Source organism: Polyergus mexicanus, unplaced genomic scaffold, assembly GCF_030449975.1.
Source record: "Polyergus mexicanus isolate NDT 795.1 unplaced genomic scaffold, iyPolMexi1.0 SCAF_1, whole genome shotgun sequence".
Taxonomy (NCBI): Eukaryota; Metazoa; Arthropoda; class Insecta; order Hymenoptera; family Formicidae; genus Polyergus; species Polyergus mexicanus.
In genome coordinates, this window is record NW_027223321.1 from 14,335,445 (window position 1) to 14,353,563 (window position 18,119).

At 36.3% G+C, this 18,119-nt stretch overlaps 3 protein-coding genes across 6 annotated transcripts; 2 read left to right on the forward strand and 1 right to left on the reverse strand.

The window, feature by feature from the left end:
- The first annotated feature begins 44 nt into the window (after positions 1-44).
- Su(z)12 (Polycomb protein Su(z)12) lies at positions 45-8,541 on the forward strand. Of its 2 annotated transcripts, XR_011447442.1 has the most exons (10): positions 45-279; positions 1,691-1,737; positions 2,173-2,356; positions 2,460-2,551; positions 2,667-2,859; positions 2,921-3,286; positions 3,401-3,720; positions 4,083-4,336; positions 4,418-5,481; positions 6,047-8,541. XR_011447442.1 is itself a non-coding variant. In XM_070302692.1 (9 exons), the coding sequence occupies exons 1-9, from the start codon at positions 180-182 to the stop codon at positions 5,064-5,066; spliced, it is 2,205 nt and encodes a 734-aa protein (XP_070158793.1). In that variant the 5' UTR covers positions 45-179; the 3' UTR covers positions 5,067-8,541. The 2 variants fall into 2 exon arrangements, 1 of the variants encoding a protein (XP_070158793.1); XM_070302692.1 differs by having other exon boundaries at positions 4,418-8,541.
- Positions 6,198-10,110, reverse strand: LOC138936953 (methyltransferase-like protein 22). Of its 3 annotated transcripts, XM_070302767.1 has the most exons (8): positions 9,886-10,110; positions 9,676-9,789; positions 9,224-9,319; positions 8,627-8,699; positions 8,389-8,520; positions 8,133-8,318; positions 7,907-8,074; positions 6,202-7,786 (listed from the first exon to the last, which is right to left on the reverse strand). In XM_070302767.1, the coding sequence occupies exons 4-8, from the start codon at positions 8,691-8,693 to the stop codon at positions 7,488-7,490; spliced, it is 852 nt and encodes a 283-aa protein (XP_070158868.1). In that variant the 5' UTR covers positions 8,694-8,699; positions 9,224-9,319; positions 9,676-9,789; positions 9,886-10,110; the 3' UTR covers positions 6,202-7,487. The 3 variants fall into 3 exon arrangements, with proteins under 3 accessions (XP_070158882.1, XP_070158876.1, XP_070158868.1); XM_070302775.1 differs by lacking the exon at positions 9,224-9,319 and having other exon boundaries at positions 6,201-7,786; XM_070302781.1 differs by lacking the exons at positions 9,224-9,319; positions 9,886-10,110 and having other exon boundaries at positions 6,198-7,786; positions 9,676-9,773.
- Positions 10,111-10,852: 742 nt separating this feature from the next.
- On the forward strand, positions 10,853-15,677 carry Pdi (protein disulfide isomerase). Its single transcript, XM_070302654.1, has 8 exons — positions 10,853-11,238; positions 12,757-13,088; positions 13,278-13,415; positions 13,530-13,760; positions 13,855-14,226; positions 14,316-14,444; positions 14,518-14,604; positions 14,760-15,677. Exons 1-8 carry the CDS (start codon positions 11,085-11,087, stop codon positions 14,808-14,810), a joined length of 1,494 nt encoding a protein of 497 aa, XP_070158755.1. The 5' UTR covers positions 10,853-11,084; the 3' UTR covers positions 14,811-15,677.
- The last annotated feature ends 2,442 nt before the right edge of the window (positions 15,678-18,119 follow it).

The following is an 18,119-nucleotide window of genomic DNA, read 5'->3' on the forward strand; positions in this document are numbered from 1 at the left end:
TCGTGAGAGGACGCGTCAATCGTCTTGGTAGGGGGGTGGAGGGAGGCGCCCGTGCGCCTAGAGTTTTCGCGCGGGGCGGGTGTTGTCGTTGTCGGTTCGGTTGTCGCAGGTTTCGCGCGACCCAGAGGTGGAGTGTTTCCGTGGGGGAGCATTGCTCGTGCACGGAGGACCGCGCGAAGATGCCGCCGAAGAAACGGGAGAAGGATCTCGATGGACAGAAGGGACCACGTATGGATCAGATTCAGGCCGATCACGAGCTATTTCTGCAGGCCTTTGAAAGTAAGCAACAAATATTCCGCATAGTCTTTTTTTTTTCCTCTCTCTCTCTCTCTCTCTCTCTCGCTCGGTCTCTCTATATATGTGAATATGTGTACTTTCCTTGCCGCCTATCAACTATCAACGGCGCGCGTCGCCTCGTCACTCGTCGCGATAAGCGCCAGCCTTCTCCGATCTCGACGTGAGAGGATACCCTCGATGACCCTTTCGCGGAGGGCGCGCGACGTCCCCGGTTAGATGTATCGTTATCTCGCTCGCCACCGTCGCGTCCGAACCTAACCCCATTCGTCGCGAACCAACTTCGGCGCCCAACGTAGCGCGCGTCGGTTTCACTCTCCGCACCCTTCGCCGCCGAAACGCGCGGACACCTGTCATCGTTCTCTCTCTCCGCCCGACATGCTCCTTTTTTTTTCTATCGCAGATCTAACTCGCGAGCAATTTTTCCCGGATGAATATACATTGTATCCGTTTATTCTTTTTATAAAATGTATTTTACTTCTTCTTATGAGAGTTATATGAATTTGTAGAAAAACCCAGGCTCTCTTCGACAAGAATTATGTATCTCATTATAATTGCTAGTATTACGGCAAAATGGGTGTTGATACACAGAGGTGTGATGAAAGAAATGTCTTGAATGTACATTTACTTGTTTATATTATGTATTAGCATTTTTCAAATTTAAAGTTTGCATGGTATATATTCATTTTTATTTCTAGAGTATGAAATATACATTTCCAAATTTTGTTTTTTTGCAAGTCCTCTAAGAAAGTTCTTCAGATATTAATTTTATAAATGGAATAGAAAAGTGGGATCAGAGGGGTTTTGCCTGCTAGTGTCGTAACAAAGTAGGGTGCAGGCGTCTCAAATAATTTGAGTAAAACCCATTCATCATATCCCGTTTGATACCTGATTGAAGGATCAGTCTTTTGCATCATGTTGGGCTTCCTTTAAATGTTTATGAATGTTTTTTAAATTCGAGATAGTAGTCAACCCTATGGCCATCTGGGGATTCAATTTCGTACTAAGAAAGCGATAGAGATAAAAATAAAATTTCATGTTTGATAAAAGCAAAGGTAAAATATAAATATGTACGAAAAGCTTAATTTTCATATGAACTTATAAAATAAATAATTTTTTTTGCGTTTAAAGTGCAAGCTTGTAATAAATTAAAAAAGAGATTTAATTATAAGAATAATTATAAGATCTTTTTTTTTTAACTTTCATAAATTCACATAAACTGCTACTGCATAATAAAAATTATTACATAAAGATTTCAAAAATATAGCTAGGAAAACTAATTTCTCAAATATTTATATTTTTATATTCTATCAGTAATTATGTCCACTTATTATAAAACATTTTAATATCTTTATTTGTAACTTTATTATTATTATTATTTTTTTCTTTTTTTCAGAACCAACGCAGATTTACCGGTTCCTTCGCACAAGAAACCAAATTTCAGTGAGTAGACAATATTTTATTATCTATTTTAATCGTTCTGGTTGTATCATGTAATTTTAATTTGCATTGCCCTCAAAGTGTTAATTTTACATCTTGTCTGCTTCTGTTATATATGCATATAATTTTTTTATATGCATCTTTGGTGTAGCAAAAGTTTTTAACAAAACAATAATACAAAGATAAATAGTTAAAATTTACGCGCAATGTTAAATTGAAATTTACCAAGCATTTGCTACAGGTAAGTTAAAATATATTTTTTTTGACCGAATCGAGTTGCATTTTTATACTCTTCTCAAAATTGCTGTGTTTAAAATTTATAGTATGGTGGGTATAAAATTGAAGTATAAGCTATATTATAAAAATTTATATTATTTAAAGATTACCGAGTATTTTGTCCAATAGAAGTACATTAAAAATTAATAACTTTTTTTTTAGCCAATATTTCTGTACAGAAATTTAACGTATATGCGGCAACGTATGTCCAGAAGTCACAAATCACGGCGAGGATTTAAGATTGACACGATTCTAGATAAGCTATTAGCGAAAAAGAAGCAAGAACAGAATCTCGACGTTCGTGGATATATGACTCTTACATTTCTAGGATTTTACGACAAAAGAGGTACATTTCAATTATCCTCGCGCTTTTATTTGTCCGATATGTTCAGGCGAGGTATTTCGCATAACGATTATATGCTTCTTAAGATTGTAATGTATAATTGTAGTTGAGATATCGCAAGATCCAGTCAAAGTGGAAACGTTGTTGTTGAAAATCTGCCACAAGAAAAGAAAAGATGTCAGCTCGCCTATCATGCAGGTAAATTTGAGTTTATATTGGATTCGAAGTAATAGTCCTATGTAAAAAAACACTGTAATGTGCAATTAGATTTTTCATTAATAGACTCTTGATTAAAACATGTCGGTATGTTTAGGTTTCAGTCGGTACAAGCGAGGTCCCGATCAATCCATCCGAGAGTCAGCCTCCGCCGAAGGCACCCACGATTTCCATACCTAATGAATCTTTTAGCTTAAACAACGGTCATATAGCGAAAACTTACATGCTCTTGCTCAGGGTTTATTGCATGTCTAACAATGGCTGCCTTATAAGTAACTGTGATTTAGAAGGTACGTATGCTCGCGAGTAAAAATGATACATGTCCGTTTTTAATTGTGTTTTTTTGCACAGAACCAGCTCAAAAACGTCGTAAATCATCTACGGGCTCGATCAAGACTGCCGGCGATGAAGTAAAACAGTACGGCTCGGAACTCACTGTCTACGACAAACACAATCGATGTCTATTAACGGATGGTGAGTACGAGTTGGGTTTGCAAGAAGTGCAGACCAACCTCAGGTCCAGTCCTAAGAAGCACAATTCTTGGGAGACTGTAGTCGATATCAAGGATTGCGAACCATTCGAGATGTTCAAGCAAGGACCGACTTTGAAGTTCCGGCTCAGCTGGACCATGGAACCAAGCAACGGTTTAGTGGACAGACCGATGCCAATACCTTCGATACCAAGTGGCGACAATAAAGAAAATCGATCGGTCAACGGTTAGTTGTCTTCGATTATCATGCACGCGTGCAAATCCGTAATGTTGTAATGTGTCTGCATCAAACAAAAAAAAAATTGCATTACGATAAACGGTGTTGTCATTATCTTTTCAGCCGGTTTCGAGCGTTCCTCTTCTGTAAACCACAATAATAATAGTAGCACAAACAATAACAATAACGCGACACTGCCAACGCCTAGTCCGCTAACACCCTCATCGAGGATGAGTGTCTCCAACGAAAAGGTGGACACTAATGCTAACGCTAACGGAACTCAGCAAATAGTCTATCAATTTTTGTACAATAATAACAGCCGGCAACAGACGGAGGCCTGCGAAGACCTACACTGCCCTTGGTGCTCCTTGGATTGTGGAAAACTGTACTCTCTATTAAAGCACTTGAAACTGTGTCACTCGCGATTCACATTCACATACGTGGTAAGCACAATTCACATTAATGTCACGTAAGTAATAAATACAATTTACATTTACATGTAACGAAAAATATTGTAATTTTTGGGAATTCGGGTTCCATTATTTTTCAAAGATATAAATAATCTTCTTGAAAGATTAGAGTTCTGCAGTTACAATATGTTTATATGGATATTATTGATAATAATGTAATAAACATGTGTTTAAAGAGAAATAAAAAATCGATTTGATCCAATGAAATCGAAAAAGAAGGGCGCTAGAGACTAATGAAGACCAAGTGGCCACAATTGATCGAACAGACAACAAAAATGCAAGCATTACGACGGCTCTTACACAATAAAATTAACTCACTGTATGCTTTTTTTCAGCCAATTCCACAAGGTGCCCGAATAGACGTAGCAATAAACGAATGCTATGATGGTTCGTATGCAGGTAGTCCTCACGAATTAATTTCGCAACCGTCTAGTGCACCTTTTTCAAGGACAGGACCAACCAGGCGCACGAGCGTGACAAATATCTTGGTGTGCCGTCCGAAGAGAACGAAACCGAGCCTGTCCGAGTTTCTGGAGCTTGACGAAAATGAGTTCGAGAGCCAGAGACCCTATATCACAGGTCACAATAGGTAAGTGTTACAGTATGAACAATCGCGAAAGTTGTAGCACGAATAATCTTTTGCTACTAAAAATGTATTTATTTTCTTTAGACTGTATCATCACACCGTGACGTGTCTGCCTATATACCCCAAAGAGATGGGCATCGATTCCGAAGGTGAAAACGATCCCAAGTGGTTGCAAACAAAGACAATGATGATGATTGACGATTTCACGGACGTGAATGAGGGTGAGAAGGAGCTGATGAAAATGTGGAACCTACATGTGATGAAATATGGATACGTGGGAGACTGCCAGATACCACTAGCTTGCCAAATGTTCTTAGAGAGTAAGGGGAAGGAGCTGCTCATGAAGAACCTCTACCGCAACTTTGTACTGCACATGTGTAGTCTGTTCGATTTTGGTTTGATCAGTCCGGTGATACTCTACCAGACCATACAGAAGCTGCAGGAGATTATGAAAGAGGGCGGCGAGGACGGAGATGTGCGTAGGGTGTTGCAAAAGTCACACGAGGCCCAAGTGGAGCATTGGAGAGCTGTAGGCACACAATCGATGCAACAGGACGCGTCCAAGATCGGCGGTATATCGGGTGGCGTCAAGATTAGCTTCGGGAATGATGGCTCGTCGAGCTCGTCGACGAACGCCAGACGGAAGACGACCACCTCGTTGCCGTTGAGTTCACCCAGCTCGCAAAACATCAAAAGCATGCACAGTAACGTGCACAACGTCACCGATACATAAGCGGCATTTAAATACCAGCATAATAGTGTGTCTCGTCGTCCTCGTCGAGCAGCAAGACTCATTCACGATAGTTCGATGCGGAATTCCGTTTATCGGTGAAAGTTTTGCGAATGCGATCTCCTTTGACACGGAGCATCCCGGAGTAAGATCGCGATCGTTCAACGCGGTTTTATTATCGATTAGAGTGAAAATTGGAATACCGTTGAGTGATGATTCGCCGGCAAATGCGCATAAGTACAAACTATATAGTGCAAGTGACGGAAAGAGCACAGCAACGCAACGCTACATTGCAAATCGACGCAAGTTGAGCGAGAGCGAGAGAATACCACCGAATAACCAACGGCGAAAATTGGTCCTGGACGCGATACGCCGACGGCGAGCATCGCCGCCAGCCAGAAACCGTCCGCGAATGGAGGTAGCTTTCAGTATAGCTACTAACCCATGGTAACAATAAGATCGATCTCGCGCGTTTGTAATGCAAATTGTACTTTTTTCTTTTTCTTTTTTTTTCTTTCTTTTTTTTTGTACAGTATTTGTTGCAAGTAATATAAATAAGATGCAATTGAAATTATTAAACGAGCCGAATGGTTATCGTGCTAGTTAGATTCGATTTTCGAGATTTAATTTAAAGCTGTAAATGATTATACGTATATAGTCGAATCGAGAATGGAGGAAACGGGGAAGAGGATACCCGGCGAACGACTCTATCCTGTTCGTCTCTGTGTCGATGACTACGATCGCGAACAATAAACGAATGATGCCTCTCGCGGGCGTGCAACTTTTATCATATATTATACATTATTTTTTCTTTCGTTTTTTCTCTAGTCAGTGGTATTTCATTATTTCACTCTTTTTTTCAAAACTTTTATTATTTACATGGCGATAGAGTTGTTTTCCGGTATATTTGCAACTGATTCATAAAACTCGCAAAGTCACTATATTCCAGAAATAACGCAGATTCATTTTGTCACATGTTATAGCAGACGAATGCGTAGAACGGAAGGATCTCAGGGGATTCAAAGAATGATTTCTGGAGAAGACTTCTAGTTTTTTGGAAGCACGAATAAACAAAATTCTAATTTTATTCACTCGCTTACGCGAGGTAAACTCGAGATCACGAAATGTTCTTTTATACACATCGATAGATTACTCTTTTATATAGCGGAATGTGCATTATGGTAGATTGATCGTAGCCGAACGTTATGAACTTTTTTATCGTTTTGATCTTTTTCTTTTTGGAAAGGAAGGGGGAGAAGAGGAGTAAGGCGAACGCTGAATGTGATGACAAAATGCTATGTCTGCAATTTCAGATATTTCCGCGAGCGTGTATTTATATACGTGTGTACATGTATATACATACATAAAAGTATATTAAAACAAAAAAATTATGAGGCTGTAAATTATACATTTTCTACATCGAGAGAGACGGATCGGTAGAGCGAAAGTGCCTTTTTACCAAACCAAGCGTAGATCTGAATCCGCGGAACGACGGTCGACGATTTAAAAGATATCGTTTTGAAATTCGCGAATCAATTATTATACTTTCGCTTCGCATTAATGAGATTAATCGATCATTTGCACTCTATTAATCGACTATTAATCTCTCTGGCGATCGTCGTTCTTTCGAGTGTGTGTAACAAACTCTTGGCGGTTCAGATCTCTAGTATATCAACTAGTATACTAGAACTGTTATGAATTTTGCGTGTAACATATTACAACCTCTACTGCCGCGGTCGTTCGAAGAAGCGCTTACATTCCTTTATATATACATACTGTCTTCTTTACATTGTAGGTAGTATAATGAAATTTTTTTATTCCTAGAACGTACGCCGCCGATCAAATGCCGGGGCATTTTTAAGCTTAATTAGGAATTATCGTTCTCTTCGATCGACTTCCAATTCACTGTCCAATATAATATTATCTATAATAGGTTGTAAATAAGAGAATAAACGATGAAATAAAATTGTGGACGTAAGAAATCTATATCACATAGCTGTCATTTTCACGAACAATCAGAATATTTTCTTCTTATTAATCCTTTGGTTACCGTTTTTAATCAAAGGATTAAAGAGATTTCTAGATATAATATCCTAACTTAAGCTAAATCTTGTTTAAAAATCGCGCAAACAATTTTTACCATTTAATTATTTTATGCATATGTGTTGGCGAAAACAATACCCGAGAAGTGACTTGTTTTAAGTAGACAATTACTTTTTACACAACTTACATTAATTGTGATGCTATATATTTTGTTAGATATAAGTGTACATTTACAAAAAAATCTTGATTTTTTTAATCTGGCAACTTTGAAATCTGTCTTTCTACTTGTAATACTGACGTAAATATTTTATATAATATATGTTATAGCGCATAATATACTGTGTTACTCGCGCGTACCTTATTAAGAACGTAAGCTGTTCGCTATACATATGCAATAGATCTTATATTGTTTTGTATCTTCATTAAAACCAAATGTTTGACTCTATCATATTTGAAATAGCGTGGGAAATCAATATTAATATAATCTATAGACCAATTCATTTTGTACTTTTCGACGCAACGTAAAAATTCCTCGTACATCGGAGCGGTAGTGTCCAAGTCGGCGATAGTGAAGACATATCGCTTCTCCAGTGCGATGTAAATGATCTTTTTCTCCTTCGTGTATAGAAGTTTCGACAATGTACGGACAAATCCATCCGTGATTTTGTCATCGTAGATGACTGCAAGACCAAAAAGAAAGTAATACCATTATCATTCCATACCATTATAATACCATTATCATTTCTCTTATCTCTATCTTTTACATTTGTTATCGCAAAATACAGAATTATTAAATTTACCATCCGCTGCCAATATAATATTTGCGCTCTGTAATCTCTCCTCCAACTTCTTCGTCCATCCCAGGTTTAAGAAATTCACTTCTTCGATACAATAACCGGATCTGACATAGAGGTGATTCCTCAGAAAATTCCGTTTGATTAGATTCAAAATATCACCCGTATTGATGTCTGGAAATTTTAGATAAATAAGGTTGAAGCTGTTAATAGAGACATTTGTATGTATTACCCGTGCAAATGACTTCTTTAGCCAAATAACTCGCTACAATGCTGGTCAGGCCAACTCCTGATCCTAATTCCAGAATCGTTTGATTCTTAAACAAGTCCGGATGGGATAGGATATAGTCGGCTAACAGGAAAGCGCCTCTCCAGACTTGCAAACCGACTAAATTCAACTCTGTGGATATGCTATGTTCTGTAAATATACAATCCGCTAAATATGGATGTACAACGGCGTATGTGCGAGGTGGTAATCAATTCCGCACCTATCTGAATCGTTCCTTCTCTATCTCTCTCCACATCCAGATCGTTGTCGCTATCGTAATTTAACGTTTCTTCCGTTGATCTCGAGTCGATCATGTATGATGGATATTTAAAAGTGAATTTGGTTACCGTATCTAAAATTAATTGCGGTATGTTTTAACACATATTTGCACATTTAAATTTATGTTTAATAAGTCTAGAAATATATTAAACCAAATTAAAGAAAAAAGTGCAACTCACTGCCACTGTCTAGTTTTTCGGAGATACAATCGTTTTCCGTGTATATTTCCGATGTTACTTTATGCATCGTCACCTTAGCAGATAAAGGGTATTTCTCTTTTAATTGGTTTTTTCGTATATTACTATAATTATTAATTATCTCCCTACAGATTTATTAATATAGATCGTTAACATGTCATGTGAGAAATTATAGTACAATTTAGAAACCTGAAATATATTATACACAGTACAAAATATCGATGCTCATTATATTTTACTTATGTAATATACTAATTATATGGGCGCGTTTGCACTAAATATATACGCATTATTAATAATCAAAATCTCTTTGGTGAAGCGCTAAAGTCTCGGAGCTGAAAACGTTTGAGATTGATGCGCGAAAATAAATCGCGGAAGTGACTTTGTACCTGTCGACCACGATAATGAAGCATCGTGGTCGCCAATATTATAGCCCTCGTAGCTGCATTTATTTCGGGAATTTCTGTCTTAACGCGACACAATTACATAATCCATAATCCTATACCGACGCTTGTGTGTTCGGCTTGTATTATTACTGACAATTGAATAAAATGCACATTTTTCAAAATTAAATATTACCCTGTTAAGGAAGCTTCTTTCCTGCTCATCATAAAACAATTTTCTGATTTTTTAACAGCACCATTATGTAGAAACGCAAGGGAGGATTTTCCGATCCTATGGTAAATAATAAGAAATATTTATGAGAAGCTTATAATAATATTTTGAGAATACATTTTTATATATACGTTTTCTTCTACGCTTGCATATTTGTCAAATATCTGTATTCCTCCAGGTAGCGTAAAACTATATATTTCTCTCAATTTTCTCTATATTCTTCCCACTTTTAGGAGATAGGAAAGCATGCAATATTTAGAATATTTTTTATAAGACGTATACTCTTGAGGAATAATAAGATTGTTGAAAAAAATAAATTTTCTTCAAAATGAAAAATAACAAAAGTATGATTCTAAGAATGCTAAAATTTATCTAATCATACAACTTCTTTCATTTGCTTAATTAATCGTGGATACCTTGGACTGGGTTTTGAATAAATGATCATTATGCGGTTTCTTCGAAGGACAGGATCGAGTGCGTGCATTCTTATCAGCTATACTCGTCGTTTTGCTATTGCTTTAATTGTGCGACTGTAATAAAAACATTAACGTGAATCATAGTTACGATGTATCTCATTTAAATTTGAATCTGAATCGTACGAATTTTATAGCTTTTGCGATATTTACAGATCTCACGAAATTTGACAATTAGGCTCGTTTGTTAACTTTTCTCCTATTTTCAAATGCATTAGGCTACATCGTTGCATCACCAAAATATTATTTTATATTATGGCACTATGACCATTTTCCGACATACACTGGCAATTTTCCAAGACTGGAAAAATCTATATTACATATATTATAAATTTTCTGTACTGATAGCGTTTAGTGTATATCGGAACATAACCTATTCATATATGACATTTGACATTCGGCGAGCATGGCCGATACGGACGGAAATATCCTCTCCGTCGATAAAAATAATTAATGATCATTTGAAATTAATTTTTTGCGATTTACACCAAAAATGTGAATTATTCGAATAATAATATCAAATAATAAAGTGACTTCAATACTCAAATATTCGAAATAAATAAATAAATAATTATAAAATATTAGTATTCATCAGATATATAATATATAATGTTCTATAAATCGAATACTACACTCGATGAGTATCATATTGTAATATATTTTCTTTCTTTTTTTTTTTTTTTTTTTTTAATATTCTTGGCGATGAAATTTATATTTAGGAATTCGCAAGAAAATTTATTTAGAAATAAAATTGCATATTGATAATAAAATATTGTAATATCGTACATTTAATACAATACTTCGTGATAATTTACATTTGTAATTATATTGTCCTATATAATTTTTTGTCAATACACTTTTTATAACGTGTTATCTTACGCCGAGTGTTTTATCGTCCGAGATCGACAACGTGATCCCCGGAAATCGCGGCTTTATCTCGCCGGAGGGTAAAGTCGTCGTTTGACGCGTCGCGACTCGAGACAAGGACGCGTATCCGCGTATGACCGACCACGGCCGGCGGCCGGTTCAGCCAATCCGCGATCCCCACGATGAGGACGATGCCACGCGTATGAAAGCGCGAGCCTATCGCTTCGCCGATCGCCGAGGCAGCGCCGCGTTCACTCAACCGCTCATTCGTCGCGCGGTCCTCGTGGACGGTGTCTGAGTGTCTTCCTCATTATCCCGTCCTCTTCATCGTTGCCATCGTCGTCGTCGTCGTCGTCGTCGTCGTCGTCGTTACCGTCTGCTTCAACGAGACGAATCGTATTATTCCGACTCGGTTCTCCGAAGGTACGAGGGCAACGAGAGGAGAGTATTCCGGGATCTGGAAAGAGAGAAGGATTCTGATCAACATGAGGGGTTTCGTCGGCGAATTTTGTCTCGCGGCGCTCTGCCTCGTCGCGGCTTGTCTAGCCAAGATCGAGGTCGACGAGGGTATTTTCGTGGTCACTAAGGACAACTTTGACAGCGTCATCGAGAACAATGAATTCGTGCTTCTCGAATTCTGTGAGTATATATATGTATATCTCTCTCTCTTTCTCTTTGGAGTATATCTGTTGCTCCGAGGTAGCTGCACCGGTCCAGATGCACCTTCCGTACTCGGGACGGGACTTTATTCACGCTTCGCGATTAGAAGGATAAGAAGGGGAAAAAAATAGTCTCTACATAAAATAATGTTAACGGAGTTAACATACGATTAAAGGGAGGAGAGAGGTCTTTATTAAAATTCATCCCCCGCGTTTCCTACGCCGTGACGCGTAGTGCGCCGGTTTCACTCGCGTGATCCAGACGCAAACACGAGCATGCGTACTTCGTACACGTCATCACTCGAGCCTCGGGCTCTCGGGTATCCTCGAGGAGAGATAACGGGAGACCGGTAGCCAGCGGTACACGCCATCGATCTACGATTCCGGGCATGTTTTCCAGTGCGACTTCCTACAATTTATCATCATTCTCTCTCTCTCTCTCTCTCTCTCTCTCTCTCTCTCTCTCTCTCTCCTCCATTTTCGATGATATTTTAATGATAAAGTTCATATACCTGATCCGTAATCATAGAAAAGAGAGAGAGCGAGAAAATACAGAAAGGAATAAATATTCTTTTCGATCATATTTGGACAATATCCATTATATTCTTATCACAGTAAAGATATATGTGCTTACGAGTTTTTAATCTCTCGATGACTTTCAATGACCCTTGGGACTTTTCGTAAACGAGAACGGTTTTACGTTCTCGATGACTCTTCGTCTAAAATGCAGACCACGCGTGTCGCGTTTGTGGTTTGTCTTGTCCAAGTGTAGAAAGTGTAGGAAAGTGCAAAAATAAAACGAGCCTTTTTCCTTGGCCCTATTTTTTTTTTACCGTTATACATGACTTTGTAAGTCGGTGATCTGATCGAGACGGCGGATGACGTCATATTTCACATTATAATTCTACGACGATGATGATGATGATGATGATGCCGGTAATTGATCAGCGAACCACGAATGATCCAAGTCGATTCATCTAAATTAAATGATCTGGATTAAATGAAATTTGAATTAATTATGCCATCATGATCGAAAGATTTAATGTGTCAATTTAATCAATTTTTAAATCATTAATTGCCATTTTGTCGACTTGCACGATTAACCATATGGTATTCATGTAATTCGACAGTTTACAGTTACATTTCTGAAAGATTTCAACATGTGAAGTTGTAGAATGGTGATCTAACATTTTTCTTTTCTTTTTGTTTTATTTGACTTTATTAAATGAGAGTTTTGATATAAAAAAAGGATTCCCCTTTTCAGACTCTTCCCTTCACAAACCTTGGAAATTCAACAGAGTCATGATATTTCATAGATTTTATGTCATGATTATGTCATTGCCAAGATTATAATAGAGAGGAATAAAATAATATTGAAAAATTCATAGTGTTGCAAATGTGAAATATTGTCTATTAAATTTTTCCCGAATAATAATAATCTTGCATTTGAGTAAGATACCAAAGTACTAACGCTATTATAAATATTTCCTCGTCACAGATGCTCCATGGTGCGGACACTGCAAAGCTTTAGCACCTGAATACGTTAAAGCAGCAAAGAAACTGGAATTCTATGAATCAACAATCAAATTAGGCAAGATAGATGCAACGATCGAAACGCAACTTGCCGAGAAGCACAGAGTGAAGGGATATCCCACTCTCATATTTTATCGTAAAGGAGTCCCGATCGAATATACCGGTGGTCGTCAAGCTGACGACATTGTCAATTGGCTGAACAAGAAGACTGGTCCGCCTGCCAAAGATTTGCCAACGATCAACGAGGCAAAAGTGTTTATCGATATACACAATGTCGCTATTGTTGGATTCTTTAAGGTATAGCAATGGTGAAATATTGTTCAACGTATCTATTTGGTTTAGTGTCGCTATGTAATTTATTATATTCATCATTATAATGTATAAAATTTTTTGTATTCTGCACTATTATATATTATAATCTGATATAGCAGTTAATTTCTTAATACATTTTTCATGCTTTCCATATACATATAATGACTCTACTAGGATGCCACGAGTGATGCCGCCAAAGTGTTCTTGGAAGTTGGTAATATTGTGGATGATCATGTGTTTGGTATTACTAGCGCTGATGAAGTGTTTAATGAATATGAGATTGAAGATGGAAAGATTGTGCTATTCAAGAAGGTACATCTACATTACTGTATTATTATTTTGAAATAGGAATAATCTGAAGCTAAATTCATTTCTACTTTTCAAAATAAGAGTTCACAAACCAAATTAATTTCTTATTCTTTGTAGTTTGACGAAGGAAGAGCCACCTACGACGGAGAAGTCACCGTTAAAGATGTACAAAACTTTATTTCCGTACACTCGTTACCTTTGGTTGTTGAATTTAACCAGGATACGGCGCAGAAGATTTTCAGCGGAGACATCAAAAACCACTTATTAATCTTCCTTAACAAGGAAGCTGGCCATTTTGAGGAATATATGGATGGAATTCGAGAGCCGGCGAAAAATTACCGCGGCGAAGTATGAAACATATTTGTACATTATATTCTTGTCTTCTTGTATATTATTTTTCGAAGAACCGATTAAAATATCCCTTTAATATATCCGCACATAGGTCCTGTTTGTGACGATCGATTGTGATGAAACTGATCACGAACGCATTCTCGAGTTTTTCGGTTTGAAGAAGGAAAACGTGCCGGCTATGCGACTCATTAAGCTCGAACAGGACATGGCGAAATACAAGCCCGAAAATCCAGAGTTAACTGCCGAAAATATAAAGGAATTCGTCACCGCTTTCGTGGAGGGCAAATTGAAGCGGCACTTGCTTACGCAGGATCTGCCTGAGGATTGGGACAAGAACCCGGTTAAAGTCCTCGTTGGCACAAACTTCCACGAAATTGCCTATGACAAGGAGAAGGACGTTCTCGTTGAATTTTACGCACCTTGGTGCGGTCATTGTCAGCAACTCGCACCCATTTACGATAAAGTATGTTTCCTCTTTCTTTTGAAACTCGCTTGTAAACAACAATAGTCTCGGTGTGTAGCTCCGTTACATCGCTAAAGCGTTGATTTCAGCTTGGTGAAAAATATAAAAACAATAACAAGTTGGTCATCGCGAAAATGGATGCTACTGCTAACGAATTGGACGATGTAAAGATTATCAATTTCCCCACACTCACGCTATACAAGAAAGAAACCAATCGGGTACGAATCTTTTGCTTCCGTTCAGTTTGCGGTATGCTTATAATGTTTTCATTTCAATAACTTTCGCTCTTAGGCTGTAGAATTCAACGGCGAAAGGACGCTCGAAGGTCTTTCCAAATTTATCGAAAGCGGCGGAGAGTACGGTCAAGCCGCGGAAGAGGTATGTTGGAATTGCATTTGTATCGCGAAAGAAAACCTGTACAAATATGTTTGATTATAAAAAAAAGAGACACAGTAAATTATCTATTGCTCGAGCCATATCTTTGACGAATTTAATTTTATTTTATGTTGCTCATATCGATTATTCCGTTACAGGCTCAAGAAGAGGACGAAGACGATGACGTGCCAAGGAAGGACGAATTATAAACGCACATAATCATTATTATAAGAAGTAAAATCAACATTGATTCGTCTCTTATATTTCCTGCATCCAGTTAATGAACTCCATAATTTTTCCCGTTTTACAACAAAATATTTCATTTACTACGAGGATAATTCTCAGTGATGCATTTTCACACACATTTGTTACTTTAGGAATTAAGTTAACATAAATGTGTATAATTTATATAACTAGAAAATTATACGTTTGCAGTTTCACATAGGGGGTTATTGTCACAATCTCGAGCTCAAATGTCGCGATGCACAGACATTTTATTTTTTAATTAGTAAAAAGTAAATCATAAAAGTCTATGATATACATTTGAAGCGTTTACAATGCGCGCGATAGGGATATCGGAAATACATATTTCTACACGATTATGCCGTTTTGTTGACTCGATCTTTGACGTAACTCTCTTTAACCTTTGGAAACTGCAGCATTTATATAGTTTTGCGCTTTTATCTCTCCACACAGATCGTTGATACAAGAGAGAGGATTGTTAATCTAGGAACAAAATATAAAAAAAATCACATCTTATTTTTTATAGAAACTCTTATTTTTATCTACATGTCATATAAGCGGTTCATTGCTTGTTGCTACGTGCAAACAAAAGCAAGTTTTCGGGCACTGCAAGGGCTAGTGGTTTACAAGTACATTTCCAATTTGCAGCATTTTTAAAACTATCACGGTGGGTGATAGTTTTAGATATACATAGTTAGGGTAGGCAATTGTTTTCAATGTTCTTCTAGTTTTTGATTGACTGAAACTCTAGGAAAAAAAACAAACAAATTAGCGATGAGGCACGTATTGTCGAAAATGGAGAAAAAGAAAAAAGTAAATTATATATATATATATATATATATATATATATATATATATATATATATATATATATATATACCCTATTAAGTCTTTATATTATATATTATTCTTAATATATAAAAAATATTATTCTATTCTGGTTTATGTCTATTTTATTATCTCACCACATTATACGATGTAAATTATAAATATATGTTTTCTACTGTATGTACTGTATACACATACCCATACACATAAATATAGTTTTTAATTTTTTCTTTACATATAAATTATCAAACTCGCATATTTGCCTTGCGTTCAGTTAATAATATATGATTTATGCGTTTGCGTAAACAAGCAAAAATGTGACGAGTAAACTGATTATAAAATAATTTGCATAAACAAGTTCCTACACTCTTATGTGTACTATCTTATTGCCTAAAGCAATAATTATATTACTTACGCATGGAAATTAACACCTTGAGTGGCAAACATATTTCATCTTTCTCCATTATCTTTTTATAATAATATCACATTTATATCTTTTTTTATTAGGATTGCGGACAAAAAAAAATGGAATTAACAGGCCATACGTTGAATTTGTCAAATTTGCACGAATTGTTACACAATACTTTGTTAATCACGGAGGAGGTGAAACAGATACTGAAAATGGATTGCGACGAGGCGGCATTCGTCTTAAAGCCGTGGCAGGTGAAGGATGTTGTTGAAAAACAGATAGATGAGGAGGGAATTTGCAATTGTAACAAAGTATGATATAATACACCTATTATACACATATACATACATAATATATATTATATAATTTATGTATAAATACCTATGTATAAATACTTGTTTTATACTTGTTATTAATTAGATTGCGAGTGAAAACGAAGCTGAGGAAATCGCTGCGGGGATAGGACAAGCGATAATTCTGGCACAAGAACTGCGGGAAAAGTTGAAGCTTAATGTAGCTTCGTCGAAGAAAAAATCTTGGAAGAAAGACTCGATTGAACATGTTTATTCGTCCAATCTTACGTTGGTTAATGACCGCAAAAAAATATCGAAAGATAATGTTTTAACGCGAAAGGTGAATGTCGTCAGGAATTTCGACGCTAAAAAAACTGCACAAGTTAAAACCGACAAAATAACTTGTAATTTCACGGCGAAAAACTTTACATCGCCAAAACCTATTGATAATGCAAAGCAAAATGATGCAATCGATAAAAAAATACAAAATATAAAATCGAAAACATCGTCTACGAAGGTTGCGGCAAAATTAAGGAAGGAAAAAAATTTTATACTAGAAAATAAAATACACATTAAAAAAATAAGTTCAGCAAATAAATTACAAGCTGGATGTAATAATTTTAATGACAATCAGCAAAATGTATGTAATATATAATATATATATATATTTGAATACACACACACATTTATATCTTTATTATATATATTTATCAAATATATGTATATAGAGTATATATATATATAAGGTTTTAATATAAAATTATTTTATTATGTACGTTTTTATTTTAGTCAGAAAAGTCTTTAACGCCCGAAGCATCAGCTGCTGAATTGAACGATTTAATACGCAAAATAGCAGCGCGACAATCTACCGAGAGTGCGTTAATTCCTTCTTCAGACCATAGAATTGATTGTCCATTACATGGAGATGACGCGCGTCAATTTGTACAAGAACGGATTGCAACGATAGATGTAGTAGAAGCACTGCGATATTTTAATGTACCGAATGAGATCGTTAAAGTATTGAGATCTTATCATGCATTTTTAAAGACTGATGATTCGAACGATACTAAGAAGAATAGATACGAGAAATCACGTGATGCTTTTCTAAAAGAATTCGAAATAATGGTAAGTAAAAGAGAGAGAGAATGAGTGCAAAAAAAGTGACGTATTTTTAAAACTATGTAAGATCATTATTATATTTATGATTTTTTTTACATCACACAGAATACAGTCACGCAAGATTGTTTAGCACAAGAGTGTCATTTGCTTAAAACAGCAGCTGAATCAATATCTATATTTAAAATTGTTAACGAAGATTTAGATTCGATCCAACTGAATGATATAAAGAATATGCTCAGTCAATTAGGAGCCTCTTTAAAGCAATATAACATCAAGAATGTTATAGAATCCGCGATCGAAACACCATCCTGTAATATTTCTTTAGCAAGAGGCTGGATGTCGAATGGTATATGGAATATGTCCTGTATGGAACATTTTGAAAGTAAATTTGCAAACTTTATATATACATACATTGGTCGGTTTCCTGAATACTTAATTTTTAATTTTGTTCAAATATCTTGTCTCGATTTATAAAACATTTCAGATTTTTCCCGTGTATACAACATAAGATACCGTAACAGAAAGCAATTGTTGTCGCTGTACGAAGCGATACAGAAATTTCAGCGCACAGAATATCTGAATACGTTGATCGTTATTATTTTACGAGACTTAATGCCTACTGTTAA